The sequence below is a fragment of the Colletotrichum fioriniae genome (genome assembly GCF_027942845.1).
Source record: "Colletotrichum fioriniae strain IMI 355084 chromosome Unknown scaffold_15, whole genome shotgun sequence".
NCBI classification, from domain to species: domain Eukaryota; kingdom Fungi; phylum Ascomycota; class Sordariomycetes; order Glomerellales; family Glomerellaceae; genus Colletotrichum; species Colletotrichum fioriniae.
The window spans coordinates 729,992-756,412 of record NW_027076851.1 but is presented as its reverse complement, the minus strand read 5'-3'; the positions used below and the strand labels follow the sequence as shown (position 1 = coordinate 756,412).

Genomic DNA, 26,421 nt, shown 5'->3' with positions numbered 1-26,421 from the left:
CCAGGCACGCCGGGGCAGCCGATACGAGTGGACTCCCGGGGCTCGACCGCTCGACAGTCGGAGACTCCCGCTCAACTTCATTCTGATTTCATCTCCAACGCCCAAGCGTAACTAATTCTGCTTCATATAACCCCTCATCCTCGAGGCCTCGACCACTGCTCTTCGTCGCTGAACCGCCATGACCTCCAGTAACCCCGGTCATCAAAAACCGCTTTAGGGGCCTTGTCTGCCCTGAATTGATGTCTTGCAGCTGTCAGGAGGGTCCTGAATATTGCTGATGTGACTCAAACCCCCCGTTCGACCCGCTCAGAGCACCCTGTTCAATATGCTGATCCTGCCTACTCTGCTAGGGGGGCCGTAACGTCGAGGCCGCACCGAATGCAACGGGAACAAACAACGAGTTTCCTCGTTGCATTCGAGAAACGGTCTCCGCAGAGCGACTCGCAGGTGTCGTTGCTCATGTGACGAGTTCCGGCTTGGGTGCTACATATAGAGTTTGCACGTTTTGGGTGGGTGTTTGGGCGTCAATCCCGCCACTTGTCTATGGATACGGATATGCACATTGCCCCCGTCCTCCACTTGCCAGATTGAAGGGAGAAAAGGGCCGTACTGGGTATTCCAGCCCTGCCAGACTCCTCTTCTCTTTGACACATCCGTAGAAATGTGCAATAGAGGGGCTACTGGCTAAGGACGCATGGATCCGTACTTGCAAAGTATCCGTACAACCCAAATGTGATGAACTTACACAGAACAACGGACAAGGATCAACTGTGTACCAGCCAGCTTCCACCTCACTCTCGCCGGCTTTAGCATTCAAGGTGGCTGACCGTCAATTACTGGCTTTGATTACTACTACCTGGAGGAAAAGAATCGACCGGTCAAGGTTGAAGCCTCCCATGTATGCGACTGCAGCTGTAATGGAATCCTATTGCCGGTTCTTCAGCCTGAAAATCCCTTGAAACTCAAATCATGCAGCCTGCCTCGTGGCTGAAAGAGTAAACTCTGACCGGACGGCGAGCCGGACCGGCCGGCGCACCCTACCCCTAGAGTACGGGGCCGAAATGGAACAACATCCCGCTCCGCCAACGGCATCGTGGATGGCCGAATCGTATAAAGGACACAACTTCGCACAAGAGCGAAACCAACGTCGTGTTGATGATGTTTACCACGTGGCTTAGTTCGTAATCACAACTTGTTTCCAACGTACGTTATGTATCCGTAGACTTGGTCACATTCGCATCGGGTAACCAATACAACCTCGAGTTGAGTCCGCTTTCTTACCAAATTTGCTAGGGCATCTGAATTGCCGGTCATTTATGAGATAGGGGGGACGACTTCCTCTCCAGATTCTTGTCTGTCGCTGCCGCCCAATACCATTTGTGAACTGCAAACTCATCTTGGTTGTCATTTTCTATTCTAACACCCCTAATGGTTAAGCTATAACCCCGTCTTCAGACCAGCAAAAAGTATACAAAGTTGTGAGAATGGAGTTTTATTCGCAGCGAACATGAGATGCGTTGTTCGTTTCCAACACATGCAAGCCAAACCAGCCATCCGACCCAGACAACAGCCACACAAAGGCGGAAATGACATAGTGAGATTGGCTGGCCGGGCGCTTGCTTCTCGGTCACTTGGCGTTGAATACTGCCGTGATGCACATTTGCGCTGTCTCCTGTTGGCTGTCTAGACGAGCAGGTTGCTAGGGGCCCGGGAGATCCATGCAGAGTTCAGTCCCCAACATCACTTAATTCGATACGTTTTGTGATAGCTGGCTTGTGTGACGTGATAGGAGGCGTGCTCTGCAGGTGGTTCGCTGCAAGCCTCTGTCTATTCTGCTCTAGCCTTTCTGCAGGCTTGACAAGTCTGCAATCCAGGTTGCTGCATCTATCGTACGAACACACCGTCATGCGTGATGTGGAGACATACCTGCACACGCCTGCAAGGTAGACTGTTGGTTCACTCAATGCATGTTCTATATTATGCTCCGACAAGATCACGATACTGACATGATCCAGGGGTGACGGGAATCGTTAACGATCAAAAGGCACATGAATTGGAGAATCTAACGAATTCTACATCTGAGTACGGAAAAGGTTCGGACCTTTGGCCGACTCCCCGATGTCACCTCGTTCCGCTGCGGTCATCTTCTTAATACAGCCATTGTCCCGCTCATCTCATGTAAGTGCCGCCAACCAACAACAAGTACAGCAAGCATCCCAAAACCAACGACCACATGTATTGCTCGACAACCACCAAAGACGCAAAGATCCCTGCTAAGATCCCACAGTTTCTGTAATCCGTTGGAGCCTCCGTACATTTTCTCCTCACGGCCAAGCCGTCATATCTTTGGTTTTCTCCAATGGTGGTCGAGCCAGTTCCCTGGACCCCGGGTCTTGAGTTGCGACGCGCACACGATGTTGTTGGTGCTCATCGTGGTGAACAAGCCGGCCAGTAGATCTTCATCGGTGACACATAACGGGCGTCTGGAGTCTCGGGCGGCCGACGCTACCTCGATCGGGCTGCGAGGGGTCTCGAACACCCCCAGGCCGTCTTTAGGTTTCTACGATTCTACCAAATTTCTTTCGTTGTCTTAATCAAATGGCCCTAGTTTACCAGAGTGGCAAACGATGAATAAGTGATGCTGTTTGCCGGAAACCCGGGCCAAGAACTCTTCATCGACGAGGATCGCGATCCTCCATGTTATTCCCGAAATCATAGCCTTTTCTTCGTTATTGGCGCGGCTGACTTCTTGACCGGTATTCCAGAAACGAGCCTGCCGTCCGAGAGACCTTGCTCGCTTCTCCGCATTCCTGCTAGAATGAATGGGTACGCAGTGTCGCAAGCCAAACACGTCGTCATGAGGAAGATGCCCATGGGATTGACGAAGAAGCCATGGGCTTCTGGCCAGTACCACCAGAGCAGACCGGTTGAGCCAATCCAACCGGTGAGGGTGCCAAGTGCCCTACAGAACCTGTCGAACAAGGGATCAGCGTAAGATGCCTGCTCATATGACCCGAAACCCCCTCTCACCGAATGCAGCGGGTGCTTGTCCTAGCTGAGCAAACATGACCGTCCAAATACGACAGAACGAGAGGGACCATGAGAACGAGAACCGGGAAAGAAACCCCACACATCGGAACCACTCCAGCGCCACAGCATTAGAACCCATGACCTGCGGATAGCTCCTTTGGAGTGACATAAAAACGCGTCAAACTGACACGTTTCGAGGATGGACGACGAGAAGAAGGAGCGGGTGTGAGGATACCGCACACCGGTGGCAGGGAAGACGACGCAAACACGGCACACAGTGAGATGTTCTGACCCAACACGCCGGTTACCCTCATCATGTTTGGATACTTTCTCACCCAGCGAGAGAAGACAATCCTCTCACTGATCCGATGAGGCACAGAAAGCGAAGGAAAATCAGACAAACGGAAAACACTCACCAGATCGCATAACTCGCGCCCCCAGAGTGACCTCTGACAAGCAACATCGCAAGACAGCCCGTCCCAAGGGCGAACTGCGCCAGACCAGCAGTCCAGAAAGCGAGCTCCGTACAATCGAAACCTTCCTGTCCGGCCCACCACTTGCCGCTCTTGTCTCCGTACCCGGTACCGGGCGCCGACAGCCACCAGTCTGCGACGGCGTAGTTCGCCGCGCACCCAAGGGCCACCATGATCGCAAGGATAATGCCGATATTCTCCGCGACAAGCGGCGCATGGTGCCACTCGTGTTTCGCGTTCTTGAGGGTCGTGTACACGAGCGGTACGTCAAGGAGTAGCCATACGAGGAAGCCGAGGCGTTCGAGAGGGTGTTCGGCGACGCGAGTTGCGTAGATGATCTCCCAGGAGAGGTTCAGCGCGAGGGCGAAGAGGGGCATGCCGTATGATTTCGTTCTGTGGGAGCGGATTGACATGAGTACGTAGCACATGTCCCAGAAGATGGCGCCGGCGATGAGAAGGGCGCCCGAGACTGGCACGACCCACGAAGGGACGTGAGGGGGAGGCGTGTCTGTCAGGCCCATCTTGAAGGTGGTGGTCTACTCAGATGCGCCGACTTGGGTGTCTTTGGAGTGTTGGTGGCCGTTGCAAGTTGTGATGGGGTTCGGATTTGGGGAGACCTCAGGCCATAGTAAGCGATCAGCAACTAGAGGTTACGATCATGTCTGCCTAAGCGCCAAGGATACTCTGTAAGCCGAATCGACGAGTCCCATCATTCACTCTTGAACTGATTCACTGAAGAATACAATATGCTCTCATTGGTTTCGTGCTAAGATGGCCTAAAGATGATTCTAGATCAGTTACCTTTCATGCAAGCTCCTCGTTAAAATGCACACTCGAAAACCAAGACCGGGCTAACGCGTCGCAAACGCGTCCAAGTTGACGCGATTCGATGCAGAAATTGACGGTCTTGTAGACTCCAACGACTCAAAATTACATCTGCTGATTACAGTCGCTCGTGAGGTGCACTTCAGCGACCAGCAGAATTGCGCTCGGGAGATAACCACTAAAAAATGCATGTGGACCATCACCACATCCGCATCTGTAGTGTAGTGGTTATCATCCTTGCCTTCCATTCCACTTCGGAATAGCAAGGGACCCGGTTTCGATTACCGGCGGATGCATCACGCGGATGATTTCATTTTTGTTTTTCCATCTTTACTTCTAAAAAGAGAGAAATGGGCCAACTGGCCTTGTTTGCACATCTAGTTCAATTGGCTTTGATTTCTTGGTGATGTGATCAAGACCTTCCGCCCAGAGGAGCCGTTTCGGGCTTGAACCAAAGCCAGAAGCAGATTGATGTTGCGTTAAGAGGACTGGAAGTATTCATCCAGAATGCGTATTAAGACAAAGAAGTTGAAGGATCATGAATAGGCTTCATCGTGACATTCCAGCCAGAAGAAACCGAAAAGAGACTGTCCAATGAGGAAGCCTAATCCATATGCAAGGCCAAAGGCAAATACTCAGCTGATATTTAAATCGTTTGCCTAACATGCACGCAAGCAAAATATTTACGCCCATGCAACTACGCAAATATAGAATAATCTTTATAGGATCTTTGAAACACCATTTTCCATTGGACCGTCTGTTCTGTTACGGTATGGTTTGACATGCTGGCCAGACTTGAATTTACTAATAGTTAACGGAAGAGAGGGACTCACGTGTTTCCTGTACCACCCAAAACTATTACGTCGGCAAGGCCCAATAAACTTTTCGAAAAGGGTTGAAATAATGAACTCGGAATCTCTGCTCAAATAATCTATTGTTACCTAGTGTCTTTAAGTGTGTCAACCGGTGAAGCTGTCACCGTAATCCACTACCGGGGGGCATGATACCTACCCCTCACTCAGATTGTCGGCATTGCTTCCGAGATAACGGCTCTCACCCGAGTGGTAGCCCAATGATCGTCGTCCAAACCACAAAACGGCATGCTTTGTCTACAGAACTGAACATAAGGGAAAGTTGCATGCCAACTTCACTCGACAGGATGTTCCCAAGAAAGCCACGGGCACTTCAGTCACTCCGTTCCGTGCGCCGGTCGTCAACCTTTTCCCAAGGCTTATCAGGTCTCAAGATCAACTCCGATCGTCTTCAAGAAACGATTCACCATACCTGCAAATGGGGAGCAGCTCACCGATATGGCAGGTTAGTCTCTCTTCTTTCCGAAAGAGCTTCTCAAGTTACTGACAACTCACGAGGGGCCCAAATGAAACCGGCATGGCCCGACTGACTCTCTCAGATGAAGATACCGCCGCAAGACGATGGTTCATAGAAGAGACGCACAAATTGGGTTGCGATGTCAAAGTTGATCAGATGGGCAATATATTTGCTAAGCAAAGAGGATCGCTGGGCTCGACTTTGCCTATGACTGCAATGGGCAGCCACTTAGATACCCAACCCCAAGGTGGTAGATACGATGGCATACTAGGGGTCGTTGCCGGTATCGAAGCACTTAAAACGATGAAAGAGAATGGCTATCATTCTAAATTCGATATCGGGGTCATCAACTGGACAAAGTACGCAAATCCAGCTTCCGCACGTCGAGCCCCTCATGGTTTCAGATTCACTGACTTAGCCCCGTAGTGAAGAAGGCGCCAGGTTTCCAGGCACAACAGTCTCCTCTAAAGTCTGGGCAGGAGAAATACCAATACAAAGCGCTTGGGATTTGAGAGATGTTTCGGACCCTTCCATCACCATGAAGTCAGAACTCGAAAGACACGGATACCTAGGGGAAACCCCGTGTTCGGCAACTCAAGGTTATCCAATAGGGGCGCATTTTGAACTACATATCGAACAAGGCCCTTTGTTGGAATCCAGAGGGAGAAAGATCGGAGTCGTCCGAGGCGTGCAAGCTTGCAGATGGCTCACTTTTGACGTAGTCGGTCGGAGTGCCCACTCAGGTACGACGCCTTATTCGGCAAGGAAAGATCCGCTATTAGCTGCGGCGAAGATGATTGCGATCTCAAACGAGCTGGCTCAGAAATCCGGGGCTTTCGTGACCACAGGAATCATCAAGGTTCCTCCGGGATCATCGACCAACGCAGTTGCTTCACAGGCAACGTTCACACTGGATATTCGCCACCCAGATGATAAGATCATCTCTAAGGTCCAAGAACAATGTCTCGCCTACTTTCAGAAGATCTCACGCGAGAATGGTGTGGAGCTGAGCTGGAGCATCGATGTGGATTCACCCGCCACCACTTTTGATGAGGACTGCGTGTGGGCCGTCGAGACGGCGGCGAATGGTATCGTGGGCCACGACGGCTGGCTTCGCATGACGAGCGGCGCAACGCACGATAGTGTGAATACGAGCAGGCATTGTCCAACGACGATGATATTTGTACCCTGCAAAGACGGCATCAGTCATCATCCAGAAGAGTATTGTAGTCCAGAGGACTGGTAAGTCATGATTGTTTTCAAAAGGCAAGGAGGTCTGTACTGAAAGTTTCTTGTTCTCTAGTGCTTTAGGGGCGCAGACGCTTCTCGATTCGGTCATCATTTACGACAACAGGAGACTGGCAAAGCTTCCATAGTTGCCCATGATGTTGAATTGGAGCCAGACTATTCAGTGCTTTGAGCTTCTATGGACGAGCAGTGAACACAAATCAATATCATTTGTAATAGCCATGTCATTCATTCATTACTACATCAATTAAAGTTGGAAAAAATGACTAACATGATCAATGAATAAAACAGATAATATGTGAATATTACACGCCACCATGGGATATAGTACACTGCTTTGCCTCTACCACGCAAAAGCACCATCGCTACCTTAACTACTTTCAATCCAACGGTTATTTTCTGTACTAAAGAAGGATGTAACTTCGTATATAAATCATAGACGACAGTGCCCAGAAATAAGCCAACCGTAGTTTGAGTTACGCTGGCATCGGGAATTACAAAGCCACTGTCACGATGCGAGCTCAAGGCCCCATCTATCAGGACATCAAGAATCCATGAAAGATTTTCACTCTCAACGAGTCGCTGTTCAATTTTCTGTGTCTGATGAAGGCTCCATGTCGGTCACGATGCATTGGCTTCAAGACACTTCGTTTTCTCGTCTCTCCTGCCCATTCAGTCTGCCCTCCCTCATAATTTTCATCGCTTTGGTGCTGGTCCTGATTCTGCGTATCTCCCACAGTCCCCGCAAAACGGAACTAAAAAACGCAACAACGGCAAAGGTGAAAGTTAATAATGCTACCCACGCGCCGTAAATCACCAACAACGCCAAAAAGCCCGCTTGCATCGCGATCGCGGTCCACAGAACCACCCACGCGCACCACGGCACCTTTTCTGCTGTGACTTGCGCTAGCTGAAGTCTGAGATTTCTCATCCTTAGTGCTGCTTTGAGATCGTCCTCATAATCAGCCTGCAAATCAAAGTCGATGGGCTACAACAAGGATCATTGCCAGGTCAACATAACTGCTCTGTATTTCTCACACAACTTTTTGAAAACTAAAGCAAGCGAAAGATAGGGGAAAGACGAGATTGACCCACATCGGCCCCTGACTCCATCAGAGAGGTCCTTGATCTGTTGGGTGTCGAAAGCCCGGAGTCCTGCCGACCGGCAAGGTTGGATCGTCCCGTTATGTTTGTCTCTTCATGGTCTATACCGTTCACCTGTATAATTCCAGTATTCGAACGCCCGGCGATGCGAGTTGGCAATGGTATCGTGATATTTGTGTGCAGGTCGCATTGTAAATCCGCTGAAGTGGTCGTATTTGACAATTCGCTTATTGGAATGGGCTCTTCTGTTGCCGAGGAGGTAGCGGCGTTCAGTACCACACCACTCTCCACGGAATTTTCAGAGTTCTCGGATATCTCATTTGTTGATGCTGCTCTGCTGTCTTCTATTTCTTCTAAATATATGTCAGTCAAGCTGTTATTACTAGATTCACGGGAAAGAGAGAAATGTCACTTACCTTTGGCGTCAAATACGTTGATGATAAAGACCATGAGGAGGATTAGAGGCAAAATCTGACCAAACTTAGGCTCTAATAACGATTCGATTTCTTCCTCCCCCGCCAAGGCAATCATGGAGACTAGGCTGTAAAGTAGATACACCGTGTATGACATGTCTTGGAAGAGGTTCCAAAATATAGAATCTACCACGTCGTTGATTAAGACTGGGATCGCTAGTTTTAGAGTATTAAAATGGTTCATGTGCTCGCTAGACAATTTATGGAGTATTGCTTCGTGTTCTTCGGTTTGATTTTGCGTCTTTTGCTGATAAAGAATTCTAAAATATTTTCTAGATTCCTCGGTAAAGCACAGAAGGCGCAGAGTGTTGTCTTGCAGAGGAAGAAACGAGTAAAGCCGGGCAATGGCATCGTAAAAGCTCTTGCCGAAGACCCAGACGAATGCAACTGCGGCAAGGATTGACAGCCAAGGGGGTCCTGAACCTCTTATTGCGCATGCGGCAACTTTGTCCCAGTTCAGGGAAGTGAATAAGTCATAAAGAATACTGCTAGTCAGAAGAAAGACGACGAGTAATGTCAAGAAAGTTATGCGTAACTTTGCCTGCCTTTTATGTAGTCTTAAGTACGGTGTCAGGCCATTCAGGCAGTTTGTATGAACACCGAAAGAGAGGAAGGCAAGTGATACGCCCACAGAAAACGAAAAGGACGAAATCGTGAGTATCTGGGAGTATAATGCGACCAGAAGCGCGAAGCTGGTGACTGAAAGCTGGTCGCTTATGGTTAAGAGAAGATGCTCATATCTCACACCACGCAAGCGAGAAATCTTCGATTCGTATGCCCCTAGTCTCTTGTGTATCATGGAGTCCATCTGCGTAAACTCTTCTGGGTTCGCCCTGCGAGTGACGTAAGCCATGATCATGATGATATGGGATGCTAGGACCGGGAAAACGAAGGACAATAGGACCTAATCTGCGTCAGTACTGAGACAGAACCCTTTGAAGAGGCAGGCTTACCCCAAATCCCATGATATCAGGGTCGGTCAGATCCTTGGCAGCATCTGTGCAATTAACCATATTGTCGTGCGACTAGCATTGTCTCTTGCAGTGGGAGAATTGTATTTTGTATTCAGATTCCTTGCGATGTGAGAATCATGGGAAAGGGTCATATTTAAGAGACTTTCGAGTGTATATATACAATCCATCTGCAGTCGGGCAAACCAACTGTTCTCCGGGCCCTTTATGGCTAAGAAGCAGGTTCCGGCCAGCATTCATGCCACATTTTCCTACGCCAAACGAAACAGATTCACGAGACAAGATCATTCTTCCACTTTGGAGAGTATGCCTGGCGATCGTGACGTCAAGACCAGGCGAAGCTCTCAGTAGCCATGCAGGCTGTCATTCGAAAGCTGTGCCGTGCGGCAGGCTCTGAAGATGGGGGTGGACAAAGCTGGCTGAACACGCATCCAAATTCACTAGCCGTCACTTGATTGGGGAATCGCGGTAGGAAAAAACTGCAGAACATTTCAATACGAACACGAACTTTTGCATACCTAGTGTCTTTGGCAACAGCTGAAAGGCGATGTTGCCGTGGCATGACATATCGCTTAAGGTGGTAATTGGGTGTCTGTCGGTCCCATTCCCACTTCCCGCGACGGAGGTACGGCCAATGGCCACATAGAGAGAATTCTGGTGATTGGTACGTGTGCAGTGACAGAACAAGACGATGCATTTATATACATCCACGGTCAAGGACCTACGAGTTCTCGCGAAAGTAGGAGAGAATCGTATGAGGTACCTGTTCCCATGTCATACATCGTTAATGTAAGAAGGCCACATTACAAATCTACTGTTGTGCTTCCGTCCAAAATCCTCGCCAAAAGCTCCAACAAAAGGTCCAGCGCATTTTCATTTCTTTCGTCATTCCGAGCACACCCTCTTTTGCCCCCGATGTCGCGGCATTCTGACCTATCATTGGGGACAGCTGCCGCGTGGCATAAGTGTGGTCAGCTCCCTGCAGCACATACCGGACCTGGGAGATCGCATGTGGTTTATTTAGGCCACTACGATTTGTGCTCATGATTAACGGTTGCGGTTCTGGTTACTTAAGCCCATTCACTCCAAAGGTGTCATCTGGCTGGCTGGCCCCGAAGGAAGCAACGCTTAGACACTTCTTGAGGCTGGAGGCGTTTTGCTAACTACTTCTCTACTTTAGCGTATTGGAAGCGCAGACTCTTCTATGATCTACTATCATTTTCGGCAACATGAGACAAAGAAAGCTTCAATGGCTACCAACGTTCGGATTCCACCCAGAACCTATTGCTCGAATCCCTGCGAATCCCCTCACTTGAAAATTTTTGATGTTTCAGCGTTTACCAATTTTACTTGATTCCGTCTATTCAGAACCCCAGATCAAGGTAGAAGGAACTGTGAACATTGATATCTTTCAACGATCCCGCGCGGAGGGCACTCCGCGCGAAGATTTCGACATGCTGTTCGGTTCCCCAGCTTCTACAGACTACGCGTAACTCAGTCCCATGTACTCTGCGTGTAAATCCTATGGTATCCATCACACTGACTCGCACCCCTTTGTAGTCAGTCCAGAGGAGGTTTCATTGTCCCTTTCTAGAAAAAGTGAGAACCTGTATAAGTAGCTTTTCAGGCATATTGATCCTTCGGTCAAACGAATGCCGAGCACGACGCGAATTGAGAGCACGTTGTCGCTTGTTCCTACAAAGGTACTCGCGATATCGCTCTTATGGATGTCTCTGCCTAACGCGAGCTTCCGCGCGCGTATGGAATGTGAGGCATCTAAACTATTCATACCGGCATCCCACTCAAATTCAGCCATGATGCCTGCCCCGAATCATTCGCTCGACCCCGAATACAACGTAAATATATACCCGTGCCTGAATAACAGATCCTAATAATTACGTGCATCCACTTATTAGGCTCTGCTAGTGCTTATCGTTGTAGCCTTCAAAGTGATTGTCATTGACCGCCAGACTGGTAAGCTTTTGTGATGGAACCCGGTTAGATTTCATCTCATATGGTGCACAACAACCATTATTCTTACATCGTGCCTTCTTCTGCTATTTGAGAACTATACTGCGACTATCGAAGGCCTGGCGGTTCTGACATCAAAAGTACCATTATGCTTCCAGCCGCAGTGAGTTATTCCTAGCGGAATAGTATTAGCGGGGGCTTCTTCTAACTCATCATGCCAAAGCATCGACGTAATCACCAAGATCATATGAACGATACAAATGAACAACCCGGACTGGAGCTGGTACCAGATGGGCAACCGAGACACATAACAAATTACTCAGATGCCCATGTCGCTGTAAACTCATATCATCATTCCTTTGAAGAAACTGGAAAAGAAGCAATTCCGACCACGAACTACACCCAAGTCGCGAACGTCGAGAATACCCCAGAGCCAATCCCAAAACGACGCAGGAGATGTCTTTGGCTTATAGCGGGTGGCATAACACTCCTCGTCGTAATCCTATCCGCTGTCCTTGGAGGAGTTCTCAGCGGTAGAACAGCAAAACCCTCAGTAGACGAACAAAAAGCGCCATCCCCAACCGCAACTTCACAGACAATACGGCAGGGCTCTCCACTGGCTGTAACGGGGTGGCGGAAAAGCAACGGCGTAGAGATCTTTCTCTTCTACCAGGACGTCAACAGCAACGTACGACGCTCAAGGTACGAAGAAGTTCCGACGTCGTCGACGCTAGGGAATACTTCTTGGCATGCACCCGAAAAGTACAATTCATTTGCAACAAGTAGAAGCCGACTCGCTGGGTCTATTATCCAATATGGTACCGGCGCGGTGGTATGTTGAAGTTCCTTCTCGAAACTGCCCAGTCATCTAAGGGAACCGTTTTCCGTCTGTACCACTAACGACGCGTCGCTTCTTCTTAGCCTCAAGTTGAGATGTTTTATACAAACGACGATAATCGACTTCTCGGTTTAAGTATAAACGAAGCTATCAGTTCGGGTTACGAGGAAGACAGTATCAAGAACACGAAGCTTGCTACCGGCAACAATAGCAGCGTGGCCGCGTACTGGCCTTGGATCACTTACCAGGGGCCTGACCAAAGTTTGTTCGAGGTGCGGAACGGCTTGATAGAAGACGACTTGCGCCCGTCAACTGTCTGGGGTGTAAGAAAGCTCGACATCGTAGCGGCAGAGGCAAGTCGACTTGCCTTGGTACCGCTGTCTTCGAACTTCACTGCGATCGCCGATCAGGGAGCGTATGGGATCATCTATCAGGCACCGAACAATAGCCTCATGATTGCCACTCCTGGAAATAGTTCGAACGAACTTGCGGCTACTTATGCTCTATTTTGGCCTTCAGGTAAGTGGCAAATCAACAACTTTTGTTGTTTCGGCTGGGTGCTGAGGAAACTTACAACTCTATAACTAAACTTGACACATTTGACTTATTATTCATGTATAGGTTTCACGGTCCCCACGATCTCAAAGGGCGGTTCTTTCGCCGCCTTCTCCCTGGCTCGACAATTCGATGCGTTGCAACGAGTGAACGTGTACCTCCTCTTCATCGATGCGTCGTCATCCAACATCAATGTTCTTCGCAACAGTGCGTCAGGCTGGGAGCTAACCCAGCCGACTGCATTGAAAGCCGTGGATTTCGATTCAGACATTGCGTGCCTGACAATGGCAACGACGTACAGCGATTCCAATGGAAGCCAGGTCCTTCTTGGGCAAGCGTTGAGCGAGACGAGATGTTATTTCCAGAGAGGTGATTTGGTGAGAGAAGTTATGCTGAGCGGGGATGACTGGGTTGATCTTGGAAGTGTACCGATACCATAGCTACTAGAGATGAGTTGAAAATCACTGGCAATAGACATGTGTGTTGTCTGCACAGCATACTTGGATCGTTGATTAAGTATCAATGAAGTCATTGTTGCAGCCGAGTCCAAGTTAGAACTTGGAGGGGAATCTTTTCCAAAATATCATTGTAATAATCTAAGACCAGCATCCAGCAACACCTCGAACACCTCTCGGACCTAAGGTAGTTCCGTACCCAAAAGTACGCAGCCTCTGTTTGTCTACGAGCAGTTCGCAATTCCCGATCCGATAGGAATACATCCATTGCCAAGTTTCTTACACGGGTGGCCCTATTACACAAACAAATTAGCAACTCAACCCGTTTAAACCAGACAAAGATGGCGAGAACCATGTTCAAAAAAGAAAAGTGACAGAGAAAACTTTACCTGGCCACAAGTCAATTCCGTCTTCAGGTCGCCATCCCAAAGGCATGTACCGAGGTCACCTCCCTTAGGAAGTCTGCAGTTCTATACCCATCCGTCAGCTACAGTACGTCGTCAGAGTCCGTCTAGGTTCACACATACCCACCATCCCAGTACCGAAGGGAGGAAGCTGGCGAAAAGAACGGCGTGGAACTTCATGTTCGTTTGGGGTAAATTATGTACAAGAATCAATCACTGGTAGGTTATCTGCGACGAGGATATTTGGTGCAAAGGTAGAGACTGACAACAGTTGAGGAGTACTCAAACAGCAAGTCGTGCACAAAGAGATGAAAGACCAGCTATAAGTATCACCGATGATCACGGAGTAGTCCGTAATGCCGATCTTCAACGGCGGACAAGCCGCGTACCCGAAACCAGCTTCGACGGGAAATTCTGCACTGAGTCGCGCGCAACGAGGCTTGGAAGAGGCACGTTCACGGCTCAACGTGTTATTCAAACTCTAATTGACAAGTTCATCCCAGCAACAATTATTGGACGGGGCGAGTACCAATCACACAATAAGCATAGGCAATGCAGCCCTGTAAGGAGTGCCGTCTGATCCCGCGGGACGCACGGCTTCAGGGGACAACCCCATAGGTTACAACTGCCGGCGGTTTGGGTTCAACGGCGCCGTGAGTGATACTCTGCGAGCATTGTCGCGATTTGCGGAGTCTTCCGACGTACAAATACTCTCACTCAAAGGCTCGGATTCTTCTCCCAGTGAAGTCATATTTCCGTCGGGGACTGATTGCCGATACTCTTCCTCACTACCTACGCCTCGCGACGCTACTAAGTGAAGGGCTGCTCTATGGTCCGTGATGCTTGCGAGATATGGCAGGCCAGGCCATCTTGGAGAACGTGCGCCATTCACATCCTAGTCAGGACGGCAACGAAATGAGCGCGCCAGGGCCCAGGACAGACCGAATCCGCCGGGTTTGATTTAATTATGGAAAAGAGATTGCCAAGCTGTCAGTCGTTCTCTTCCATCTATTGGCCTTTACGAGGTAGAAGACTGGGCGATATCACCCGACCAAGCTGATTGTTATATCAAGTTCAGCACTGTTCGGGGTTGAAACGTACATGCACAGTGAGATCAAAGAACCTCTTCTCATGCTATCTGTTAAAGCCTAGAATGGAAAATGTATGCACAGCAGCAAACGCCTCAGGATTCTTTCCTAGATGGAAGGCAAGCCTCAGTAAAGATCCATCCTCGACCAACTTAGTCGTCATAATAGTCGTCGCCGTAGTCATCGCCACCATAACCATCGTCGTAATAGCCACCATCGCCATATCCGTCGTCACCATAACCGTCATCATAAGCGTCACCAGCATAGTTATCGTCGTTGCGAACCTCGTCAGCGCCCGGCTCATCATCATATACAGCCTCGCCATATCCAGTGGTGTGGACAATATAGTCCTCGTAGGCCCCCGGCTCATCGTCGTAGATGACTTCAGCATATCCGGTGGTGTGTACGATACCACGGTCTTCATCGATACTAGCATCATCAGCGCCCTGCTCATCACCATAAACGACCTCCCCATATCCGGTAGTGTGCACGAGATGGTCCTCATCACCATACTCCCGATGCTCCTCCGGGCCCCTCTGATTCTGCTCCTGAAACCCTTGCGCGTACTCCTCTCCTTCGGGCACCTGCTGATTTTCATCACTCCAAACAAAACGGGAGTCATACTCGGGCCCGGACGGCAATTCGGACCCCATGGATGGTACAGGCAAAGACGGCTGTACTTGATCAACCTAATCATCGTAGTAGTCGCCGCCCTCCTCGTAATCCCCCCTATCAGACCCCCGATCGCTATCATCACGACCTCGATAATGGTCCGAGGATCCAGACGAAGAACGGCGCTCGTGATGATGCTCGTGATGATCAGAGTCTGAATCAGAATCTGCGGAAGTTGTCAGTTTTCGCGTTCAATAATCGCCCAGACCGCGACCCGGAAAAGATGAGTGATTGTTACCTAGAACATTGGCAATAAGAGCGCCTCCCAACGCACCCACCGCGAGGCCACCAGCCACGCCGAGGAACATGTTGCTGTTCCCGCCCTTCTTCTTTTTCTTCTTCTCTTCGCCGCTGTATCCCTGTTCATACTGCTGTCCATACTGCTGTTGAGGCTGCTGTCCGTAGGGCTGGCCGTACTGCTGGGGTGGCTGTTGGCCGTACTGTTGAGACTGCTCATACCCATGGGGCTGGCTCTGTCCGTATTGCTGTCCGGCATAGTACCCAGCTCCGGCTCCCGCAGCTGCCGCAGTGGCACCGCCCGCATAAGCTCCGTATCCGGGCTGTGGAGAGTGGCCTCCGTACCCAGGTTGTGGAGACGGTCCGCCGTATCCCGGTTGAGGTGGTGGGCCTCCGTACCCGGGCTGTGGTGAATGCCCCCCATAGCCAGGCTGTGGCGAGTGTCCGCCATATCGAGAGGCTTCCCCATACCCTCCATGGCCTGGTGGCGACATTGGCGGGGGAGACATGGCTGACGGTGGCGGAGGAGCCTCCCACTGCGAAGAGCCAGTTGCTTGATTGACGTAGTACCATCGTCTGCTGTTGTCGTCAAACCGCTTGACCCATCCCTCTGGCAGTCGCGGCGAAGGCGGTCTTCCGTAGCCAGGTGAAGGGGGCCTCCCATAACCAGGTGAAGGGGGCCTTCCATAGCCCGGCGAGGGAGGACGTTCATAGCTTTGCTGTTGTTGCTGCTGAGGAGGATACGGGCTAGATGATGTGGAATCACCATACCTACCGGGATGCGGAGTGGGATACTGCGGTGCGGTACCGTAAGCACCCGCGGCGGCGCTGGCAGCTACGCCAGCGGCGACGGACGACATGGCACTGCCCTCGGAGACGGGATCGGAGTAGGCGGAGCGCGTGGGGTCACTGGAGCCGAAGGCGGCGGGGTGCTCGCGCTTATACTCGTCGGCGCCATTCTGCGGACCACCGGCGTATCCCGCAGGCGGTCTGCCATCGTAGCCTTGGCTGTGGGAACCGTAGTTGCTGTACCCGTAGTCCTGGTGGCCTGTGATGTATTGTTAGAATTTGGTGTTGTGATGCATCTGGAGATTAGGTAGGTGGGGGTCTTGCGAGATTGTGAGGGGCAGATTGAGGTCGGAGGTTTGTCGCAGAGCATCTCATTTCGCTCACTCACCTTGGTTGATAATCTCTGGGTCGTCGGGGATCTTGAAGTTGCCCAGCTGCGATGCCAGCTTTGCGACGTCAAAGTTGCCAAAGAGCGACATTTTTTCGCTCGCCCCAGGCTGTTGTGTTTCTTCTCTTTCTTTCGGTAGTGACAGTTGGGAGTTGGAAGGATGAGAGAGAATTGCACGTGGTTGGCGGGGAATTTGACGTGTCGTCGCGGGGTCAAGTGACCAAGGTAAGGTAAAGTAAGGTGAGTTGGGCCGTAGGGGGCAAAAAGGGAGAAAAAAAAAAGAAAAAGAAAATGGCTGAGGTAAGAAAATAAGGGGGCCTCCCGACGGGATCGAATCGAGCCTAAGGGAAAGAAGGTGCGCGCCGTGTGACGGGCGATTCGTAATGGGATTCCTTGGGCTGCAGGTGCGACTGCACGTCAGATTGGCTTCCTGCCCGTTTATTTCGGCAGATCGGAACGCAGATGGCGGGTAATTTTTCTGGGCTTTTTCTGGTTGCTTCCAGGTTACCTCCAGGTTCCATTCTGTTGTTTTGATCGTCTCCACGTTTACTCGCTTCCACTGCGTCGTCCGAACTTGGCACTCGGGACCACCCGTTCATCCCATAGGGCTGAAGACTGTGCGCTCGCTCACTCATTCACTCACCCAGTCGATGATCACTTATACTGAGCTTAAATGAGGGGAATCCGAGTGAGAGTAAACCCCTTGAGAGATGAGATGAGATGAGCGTGTGAGGCGTGGATCAGGTCCAGCGTAATCAATACACGCTTAAACCAGTCAGGTCGAACACAACGTCATATACTTCATCATTCAAGCCCATTAAGATGCATCGCTATGTTATGAGCCGTCCAGAAAGGAGGCTACTTCACAGGTCGCAATGGCAATAGCTAAGTATGCTACACATTCCGAAGTCCACACAAAATCCTCCACACTCACTCAGTCGCCCCCGTCGTAGCAGGTAGAGCAGGCTTCTGCCCATACACCACATGCCTACACGCACGAAACTTGTTAGCCACAAACAACCTCCGAGTCACCGGGCGTCTACCTTGAACAGATGAAAAGAAGGGAGAGCAAGGAAAAGGATAAAAACTCACAAATCCAACAAAGCATGAAACACCCCCGTCTTCAACTCCCGCCTCACCTCCGCAAGCTGCACCAACACCTCCTCCTTACTTCTCCCCAAAACACCACAGAGCAACTTCAACGAAAACCCTTCCAACCCCTCGAGAATCTGCGCCAGGTTCAGCAGCCCCTGGTCTTTGAAGTGCCGGTGCCGCGCCCACGGCCCGATGGGCGTCTTGAACTTGTGGTGTGCCACGTGCTCGAACCCGCCGTGCCCACGCACCCAGCCCTCGAGCTTAGGTCCCGGTCGGGGATCGCGCCCAATCTTGTCGAGCGTCTCGACAAAAGTCTGATTCCATTCGTAGGTCGCGTGTTCGGGTTTGTAGCTGCCGTCGTCGGAGTAGTATTCTGTGCTCATGTCTTGGAACTCGGCCCAACCTCCTGGGTTCAAGTTGCTGTGGAGGGGTGATTAGAATAAAGATGAGTCAAGTCAGAGGGAACGAGGAGATGGCTACGTACTCGTAAATGTTGGCAATTAGCTTCGGCCAGTCCTGGATGGAGGCGGCCATGTATCGGCACATGATGAAGTCGTACTTCTTGACGCCAACCCATTCGCTCTCGACATCGTCAATCTCAAACTTGACGTTCGGGGGTACCCTATAGTCCAAAGATAAAGAGTGAGCTTTGGAATCATCAAAGAGTGAATCACGCTTAGACTTGACGCACCATTCAGGTTGGATAGCGCTCAAATCATTCCCGATAACCTACCCATTTCTTAGCAAATCGTTTACCTCACTCATCACGAACTCACCTCGGCATTCTCAAAAATATCGCCAATCTCAACAGCCCCTACCGCAATCGATTAGCAATGCATGGCTCTGAATCAGAAAGTCGCGCGCGGAGACCTACAGATTCCAGTACCCGTGCCAATATCCAGGATACGATGGATCTTTTCCTTGGCCAGCGGTGCCAGCCAGAGCTTGCTTCCAATCGCCCTCACCATCATTGCGTGGGCCATATCGAGGCGCTCCATCTCAACCTCGTCGTTTGGAAACGAGTACGCTACATGAGCGCGTCAGTAGACTGAAAAGGGTTCCGTCTCTTGTCATTGCGGTCAGGCTGAAGTAAGAGTAGACTCACAGCCCGGTCTGAACGCATGATAGCGACGGCCGTATTCTTCCGGATAGTCGATGACGCTGGATGATAGGGACGCAGTGTAACTCGAACTATCTCATTCATCTGTATTAGAAACGAAAGGCGCCATGAATGAGATGGAGTGGTAGGAAGCCCAGAAGGCCATTACAGTCTATCATCGATCGAAGAGTCGTTATCGCTCTGCACGAAAACTGTCAGTAAACCATAGCTCAATCTATAAGAAGGGGTGCTGAGCTGCGACGCACTGCAAACCCCTCATCAGCTTCAACTGGGTCATCCTGCTGGGCTGGATCAATCGCAACGGCTGGGACGACTCGCGATGGAGTCGTCGTCGATGCCGGGTCTGCGGACGCGACACCGGCTGCGGGTGCGATCTTGGGAGGCGGTGTGCCCGGTGCTTCAGCCATGATGTGCGCCTTTTTCGTCTCACGGGCAAGAAAAGAGTGTATGTAAGACCTTGGGGATAACACTAGTGAATCGTGCCGTTGCTAGTAGTCTCCCGTATTCCGCGAAATTACGATTCTGATGAGGGCAGATAAATCGTGACCGCGCGCGAGATCGGTCAGACTGGACTTGCTCCGTCTGAAAGGTAGGGGAGCTCCAGTTTTTGTATCTGCCCGTTTCCAGGTTCGCTCCCCTGCCCTTCCATGTCTCTGCCAATGTGTGGCTTGCTGAGGGGTTCATCTTTCGGTAAGGAACCTTATCCGAACTTGGACCAAACGACAAGCCTGACAGGCCTATATAGAAAGCAGCCAGTCTTACAGACAGGTAGACCGCCCGGATGCAGAAGAGTCAAACATCCTCGTACGGGGGATTCGCTAGTCCGCATCCCATTCCCACCGCTCACATCAAATTGCAGGGCATCCGCCGAGATAACCCAGAAAGATGCGTAGATTCCAGTCCAATGGAACTCGGGACCGGCATTGCCATGCTTGCTCTGCGTTGCTACCCCTCTTTTCCCCCTGCACGGCGAATAAGGGTCTTGACCCGTTTGGGCCATGATCCGAGTTCCCGGTCGACGGTACCGCAGACGAGACACCACTTCAGGAGTCAGGGCGACCGTATGCGACCGCATGCTGTGTCAGTAGACACCCAAGATAAATAAGGTACCATGCGCATCACAGACATATAGAACACGAGGAATTCTCAAGTTATTTCAAGTTCGTAATCATCATTCGTAATAATAAAAGTCCCATCCGCCTCTGTCCGCAACGAAGCAATAGGGTATAGAACAGGAGTAGAACAAGAATCGAAACACTCGCCTCGCCGGGCGGCCACGATGCAAATAAAAAGGCCCAGAAAGACCTGAAAAAAGTGTGAAAACAATCCCAACGCCCATAGCTATGCTTTTTTTGTGAAGTCCCCTATGCGATGCGAATGCCGTTCGTTCCTCCCCTTCAATGCAATTCCTCCATCCATGATTCCTTCCTTCAAACAGCGAAGCCAGCCATCCTTATTCAGCGAGTCTTTACTTCTTCGCCGTGCGAGCGCTGCGCTTGGCAGGAGTACCATTGGCACTCAGGCCCAACTCCTTCTTCGCCGCGGCAGTGGGCTTCTTCGTTGTCTTCGCGACCTTGGCACCCTCCGTCTTGGGGGCAGTAGCCAACTTGGACTGAGTTGCCTTGGTTGCCTTGGCTGCAGTCGTTTTGGCTGGCAGGGTCTTGGACGTCGCTGCCTTCGTCGTCGCAGCCTTGGAGGTCGAAGCCTTGGCAGTTAAAGCCTTGGTCGTGGCAATCTTGCTTGTGGAAGCTCTGGCCTTTCTCGCCTTTCCGACCTGCTTCTCCTCGTCGGGACTAAGCTCAGCAGAGCTAGAACTTGCCTCATCAGACTCGATGGTAGGGACAGAAGGATCTTCCGACTGGCTTCTAGCCAGCTGAGCTGCCCACTGAACACTCTTATTGTTCTTCTTGGCAGCAGCAGCGGCCGCCCGAGTTTCTATCTTGGGCGGCGCAGTCTTGATCGCCTCGAGCATTTCCTCCGCAGAAATCGCATCGCCCTTATTGTTGCGGGTATTCTGGCGGGTCAAAGCCGCAAGGTCCTTCTCTCCAGCTCTAATGTTACTCATTCCCTTGTTTCTAACGGGGATCTTGGTAACTGCCGGAGCCTCTCCACGCGCGACGGCGAGCTGACGTCTGGTGCGCACATTCGTCACAGGAGTAACGTCGTCCTCATCGGCGGGCTTGTCGCTGGCCTTGCTTGTAGCCGTCTTCGCATCCGGAATGTCGGCCTTGGCTCTGCGCTGGCGTTTCGGCGGCTGCGGCTTTTCTGGCGATGCCTCTCGTTCATCAACTTCCTCAGCCTTGCGCTTGGCTTTCTTGGGGCTCGGGCTGTTAACATCGAGAGATCCAAGAGGCTGGCGTCCGGTCGACACAGCTGGAGATGCCCTTCTTGCGGAACGAGAACGATCTGCCGATGACGTGATCGAGAACGCCGGTGTATCGGCCCAGATGCTTTGGTTGCGCTCTGGGGTTGCAGCTAGGAGAATGGGAGCGGACGCAAGAGGGTCAGGCGAAGAGTGTGCAGCGACAGGTTCAACGACTGGGGTGGGAGAAAGAACAGCGGGCTCAGCGGGCTCGACAGGCTCGGGGAGAGTAGCCATGGCAGCTTTCCTAGCGTTGTGTTTGGTCACGAACTCCCTAAGTATGACCAAAGAATCGTCTTCTTCCATGGCCGCGGCAGGCGCCTGTGAAGGCACCTGCGCCACCTCCTCTTCCACTGCTTCGACCTTGGCTTCCTCTGCTGTCTTCTTCTCACCCTCTGCCTCAGTGATTGGGCGAATAGGCGACAACGCGGTAAGTGTGGCCGGCTCGGTGGCAAGGTCAACAGTATCGACAGGCTCTTCGACGAGTTCTTGCTCTTGGGCGAAAAGGGCAGCATGTTCGTCCGAAACCTTAAATCGGACAATCAGACGACCTCCCTCTCTGCTGACAACGACTTTTCCATCCATATCCGTCTTCTTGGCCTCCTCAAACACGCGAGCAAGAGATGCGAGCGCCTGGATCGGGGATCCAGAGTGGTCCTGGAAGGAGCCAAAGATGTCCGGATTCTCTCTTGCGTCGACGACGACAGGCGAAGGTGACGGTGACGGTGTTCTCTCCGGAGTAGCTTGGGCAGCCGCCGCAGATGCTGAATCAACCTCGAGGGGACTCTGCACCGCGTGGAGCTCAACCGACGAATCGGGAGCACCCACCAGCGACTCGGATGCTGGATCTTGAAGATCCTGCACCACAGGAAGCTGGGCGGGGCCGGCAGCAGGAAGAGACTCTCGGCGGAGAGGGGCGGAAAAGGAAAGGCGACGCGCAGCAGGCAGTGACTTGCGCTTCTTGAAGGGAGAAGTCTCGCTGCGATTCTTGAAGAACACCATTGGACTCGCGACTTCGACGGCAGCGGGCTCGTCCTCGTGTTCGGCCTCAGTTGCCTCGTGGTCCGTCTCGGTCATCTCGAGAGTAGATGCGAATGAGGGTATTGCAAAGGTGAAGCTGGGTCGAATGGGGGACGACAGAGGTGAGGGCGACCTTTCCTCAACGACTGATTGGAGTGTGGCAAGCTTGGCCTCCAGATTGGCAGCGCCTCTAGCGAGCCTGGTCTTTCGGCTTGAGCTTGAGTGATGTGTAGCCGTCGACGGGAAGTGAGGGAGCTTGGTAGTCGGGCTTTGAGGCTCCTCCTCTTCTTCGATAACCGAGAAGTCGGACTCTCCAAAGATGGCAATGGGCTGCCTGACGTTGCGATGCTTGGGCTGCTCGCGACCGTGAACCCTATTGGACTCGCGAATGGCAGTCTCAAGCACCCAGTCAAAGCTCAGCTCTGGCATCGGGAATGCAAGAAGAGGCGCCATGATGGTGTGAGTCAGCAGGCCATTGTTATAGGCTCGCTTTTTCTCGCCGTCATAGTTCCTCTTCCCACATGTCGGGACGATGGGCTCACCGTACTTCTCCACCTCCTCGTGGTATTGGCGTCGCTGATCGTGAACAGAGGGGCCGGTGGGGAGGGCCTTGAGGTCGTTGCGCAGGACGCGGCGAGCTTCGATCATGTTAATCACGCCGCTTTCGTCCACATCCTCCAGCCAGTACGGCTCCGAGTCGTCCTCTGCCGTGGGCTCGGCCACCCTCTGCCTCTTGCGAGGACAGAGGGCGTACGCCAGACCGCCCTTCATGGCAATGTGCCGGAAGCTGGCGGCGGCCTCGAGCTCTTCCATGGCGAGGGACTCGGCAACCTGTCTTGCGATGGCCTTCTCGAACACCAGGCCCCTGGGCTTCCGGTGCTTTGTGCGGGGAATACGGGCTCGTTGCCGGGCGAAGCTGGGCACTGGGGCGAGCGCAGTAGCGATATCGAAGTCGGCGTAGCTCTCGGGGTCGAAGGGGGTACTAGGAAGGGGCACGTCAGTGAGGGTGTATACAGCTGGGAAGGAGTGGGCCTACGAGAACTCATTCGCTGCTTCCGAAAGTTCGGTAGTGGCGAAGGTGTACGGTTGCTGAGACTTTTTGGGAGACGGGGCGAAGTCGGAAATCATGGTGATATCGGCCATGGTGATGTCAAGCTTCGAAGGAGACTCAAACCCGCCAGCCTCCTCCTCGCCCTCCTCATGTTCCTCCTCCTCTGCCGGGGACTCGCTGGCGGCACGGGTCTCAGCCTGCTGTTGATTCGAATCGGAATCGCTACGCGGAGACCGGTCGTTGGAGACGAGGGATGAGTTCGGAGAGGTAATCGACATGACAGAATAGTCTGAGACAGCAGGCTTCGAGGGACTCGACTTGGGAGAGAGATTGCGAGCGAGCTTTGGTGTCGACGTAGTGAGGGACTGGAAACTGGCGTCCGCAAAGGACACCTTCTTCGGGGATGGGGTCCTGGTCGGGGCATCCAACGGCATTGTCGTTGAAAGTCTTGCAGCGCCGGCCTTCAGTCTCGGGGTCTCAGCTGTGCTGAACTTCTTGATTGGCGAAGCAAGAGGCATTGGGGCGAATCTTGCAGGCTGTGTTGTGGCCGCGGATATGGGCGTAGCGCCTCCCTTGGTTGGCGTGGTAAAGTTGAACTCCGAAAAGGCCATATCGACATTAGCGGTACGGTCCTGGGTGGGCTCAAGGTTCGAGAAACCGGCCGGCGCCCTCTTGGGGCTGGCGGTGCGGTCGCGGGAGGAGCGCGCGGTTGGGGAGGGCGTCAGGTTGCCCGAGGGCGGATTAAAGGTCAACTTTGGAAAATTCATCGCGTATCCGTATAGTGGCGGCGACTGCGAGACATTGACCAGATGATCGGATGACGATGTTAGAGGGTGCTTGTGGGATCTAGCGCGGGAGCTATGGCTTCAATGCGACGCGGCGCGGAGAAGGCTCTCGGACGTGATCGTGGGAAAAAGTGGCCGTGGAGGCGCGATACGATTTGGGGGCCGAAAAAGGAAGATAAACAAAGCGCGACTGCGCAAAACGGGGAGGAAGATTGGATGCAGAACAACCACCGGGTTGAAAAGCCAGGAGCCAGCTGAAAAGAATCCGATTGAAGATTGCAGTGCAGTGTTGACTGTGTCGTGAAATGTTAGAGTACGATACCTTGAATTGGCTAAGGTATCGGCTTGTGTCGCGATTGGGTTGTGGTTCCTGGGCGCGGAAATTGGAGGATGGATTGGGGAAAGAAGAAAAAAGGTTCAAGGTACTTCCAGGTTTCTAAATCGAGAACCGGGAAGGGGGAGTAGGAGGGCAGATATTGCGCAGGAAGGGGACCATTAAGTGAAAATCGGTGTGGTGGGCTGGCAACGGGCAACGCAAAAAGGGACGCTTCGAGGTCGCCCTTTGTTTACATTCGAAGCAAGGCAGCCAATCGGGAGCTCCCGAGTCACACTCGTACCCAAAGTGCCGCTTGCAGTCGAGCTCTGGGCGGGGGCATCCCAGGCGCGCTGTGCACGGTGGCAGGTTGTCTGCTACCGTGTCTTACCCCACCATCTGGACGCCACACCGCGTTTTTGACCAATCAACAACTTTATAAGGATTGACGAGGCTGAAGACACGTGATTGGCGAAAAAAGTTCCCGGGGGGGCTCCGCATCAAAGCTTTCGCGATGGCGTCCATTTGCGAAGCATTGGGGAGCTTTCTTAGTAGAGGTGTATGACGACGGACGCAAAGATCCACCACTCGACAACCCAATCCAACGACCCGACGATAGGCGCATAGCTTGAATAACGAATCGACGAAATAATCGAGCGGTCGAAATACGCCCACATTGCCCATCATGCCGCAAAAACCGATGCGCCTGCCGCCTGTCAAGGTCCTTCGTGTTCGTAACCCCAACGGCAAGGTAGAACAGCCTTGTATGCAGGTCATGACCTCAGTTCTTGGTAAGTCTACCTATCATGTTTCCTCATTGATTCTTCTTCCTGGCATCTTCTCCTGTCTCAATGGACTTTCCTTGCCCTGGTTCCCAGATGAACAACCCCCCTTCGACGACTACGCAGTCATCATCGTCCCTTGTTGCGCTACATGCACTGACACTCGTTCTCCCACAGCATGCTGGGCCTCAGCAGGCTACAACACCTCTGGCTGCGCCGCCCTCGAGAACGCCCTGCGCGGCTGCATGGATCAGCCCAAGAAGCCCAAGGAGCCTTCGTCCACCGTCAACTACCACCTCGGCCGTATGTACGACAAGATGATACCCCACTCCAAGGGCAAGTAAAGCAGTCGCGCGAGGAAAACGGGGCTCATAGACCGAGCTCGTTGCAAACATGGTGGTTACGACCACTTGGAGATGAAGGTCCTCCCGGAATGGCACACTTCGGGAATGATCGCGCGGGAAATGGCGCTACGTTCACGACAGTCGAACCGACCATGGCAGCAGCAGACGAGGAGTCGGCCGACGACGGTCATATGGCTCGTCTGGAAGCGGTGAAGCAAGCACAGCTAGGGGCATGTGAGATGTACAACCATACTATTACACACGGAATTAGGCGTTCAAGAGGATCGATGTTGTATACTATGTACCATACACGGCGGATAAAAAGAAGACTGGCTACCATTGTATTTCGATTGCTAAACACTTTCCTTATCTCTGATCTGATCTGTTGATTTGATGAGCCAGCCGATGGTGTTCAGCCATTCATACCTCATCTCGTCGGGCAGAACTAACTCGACGATAGAACCTAACCTAATAGAAGGCCAAGAAGCTATGCGTGGTTTCCGAAACCTCGTGCCAAACTTGAAGTGTATATATACCCTCGCCTCTCGAATTCAGACGTGATACTTCTTGCCAGAAACCTCTGAAGGTATCCAATGTAGTTTGGTGTGGAAGACATTTGCGGATATTCATCAACACCAAGAATCTGCATTCCCGTATCTTCACCCTCAAATCTCTAGCAACACGTATAAACGCGTACAG

General features: G+C 52.0%; 5 protein-coding genes and 1 non-coding gene across 6 annotated transcripts; 2 read left to right on the top strand and 4 right to left on the bottom strand.

Annotated features, from left to right (window-relative positions):
• Positions 1 to 3,442: 3,442 nt before the first annotated feature.
• On the bottom strand, positions 3,443 to 4,024 carry N0V96_010736 (uncharacterized protein; the record flags this gene model as incomplete). Its single annotated transcript, XM_053189213.1, has 1 exon — positions 3,443 to 4,024. The coding sequence occupies one exon, from the start codon at positions 4,022 to 4,024 to the stop codon at positions 3,443 to 3,445; it is 582 nt and encodes a 193-aa protein (XP_053053201.1).
• A 514-nt stretch (positions 4,025 to 4,538) lies between these two features.
• On the top strand, positions 4,539 to 4,624 carry N0V96_010735. Its single transcript has one exon. It is a non-coding gene; the product is annotated as a tRNA-Gly (tRNA).
• Positions 4,625 to 14,916: 10,292 nt separating this feature from the next.
• N0V96_010734 (uncharacterized protein) lies at positions 14,917 to 16,941 on the bottom strand (the record flags this gene model as incomplete). Its single annotated transcript, XM_065759032.1, has 4 exons — positions 14,917 to 15,453; positions 15,522 to 15,602; positions 15,682 to 16,721; positions 16,851 to 16,941. 4 exons carry the CDS (start codon positions 16,939 to 16,941, stop codon positions 14,917 to 14,919), a joined length of 1,749 nt encoding a protein of 582 aa, XP_065612342.1.
• A 997-nt stretch (positions 16,942 to 17,938) lies between these two features.
• Positions 17,939 to 19,472, bottom strand: N0V96_010733 (uncharacterized protein; the record flags this gene model as incomplete). The annotated part of the gene is made up of 6 exons (XM_065759031.1): positions 17,939 to 18,365; positions 18,430 to 18,674; positions 18,722 to 18,759; positions 18,820 to 18,972; positions 19,051 to 19,106; positions 19,318 to 19,472. 6 exons carry the CDS (start codon positions 19,470 to 19,472, stop codon positions 17,939 to 17,941), a joined length of 1,074 nt encoding a protein of 357 aa, XP_065612341.1.
• Positions 19,473 to 20,533: 1,061 nt separating this feature from the next.
• On the bottom strand, positions 20,534 to 24,265 carry N0V96_010732 (uncharacterized protein; the record flags this gene model as incomplete). The annotated part of the gene is made up of 2 exons (XM_053189217.1): positions 20,534 to 23,429; positions 23,484 to 24,265. 2 exons carry the CDS (start codon positions 24,263 to 24,265, stop codon positions 20,534 to 20,536), a joined length of 3,678 nt encoding a protein of 1,225 aa, XP_053053205.1.
• A 1,016-nt stretch (positions 24,266 to 25,281) lies between these two features.
• MRP10 (mitochondrial 37S ribosomal protein mS37) lies at positions 25,282 to 25,722 on the top strand (the record flags this gene model as incomplete). Its single annotated transcript, XM_053189218.1, has 2 exons — positions 25,282 to 25,387; positions 25,556 to 25,722. The coding sequence occupies 2 exons, from the start codon at positions 25,282 to 25,284 to the stop codon at positions 25,720 to 25,722; spliced, it is 273 nt and encodes a 90-aa protein (XP_053053206.1).
• Positions 25,723 to 26,421: the final 699 nt, after the last annotated feature.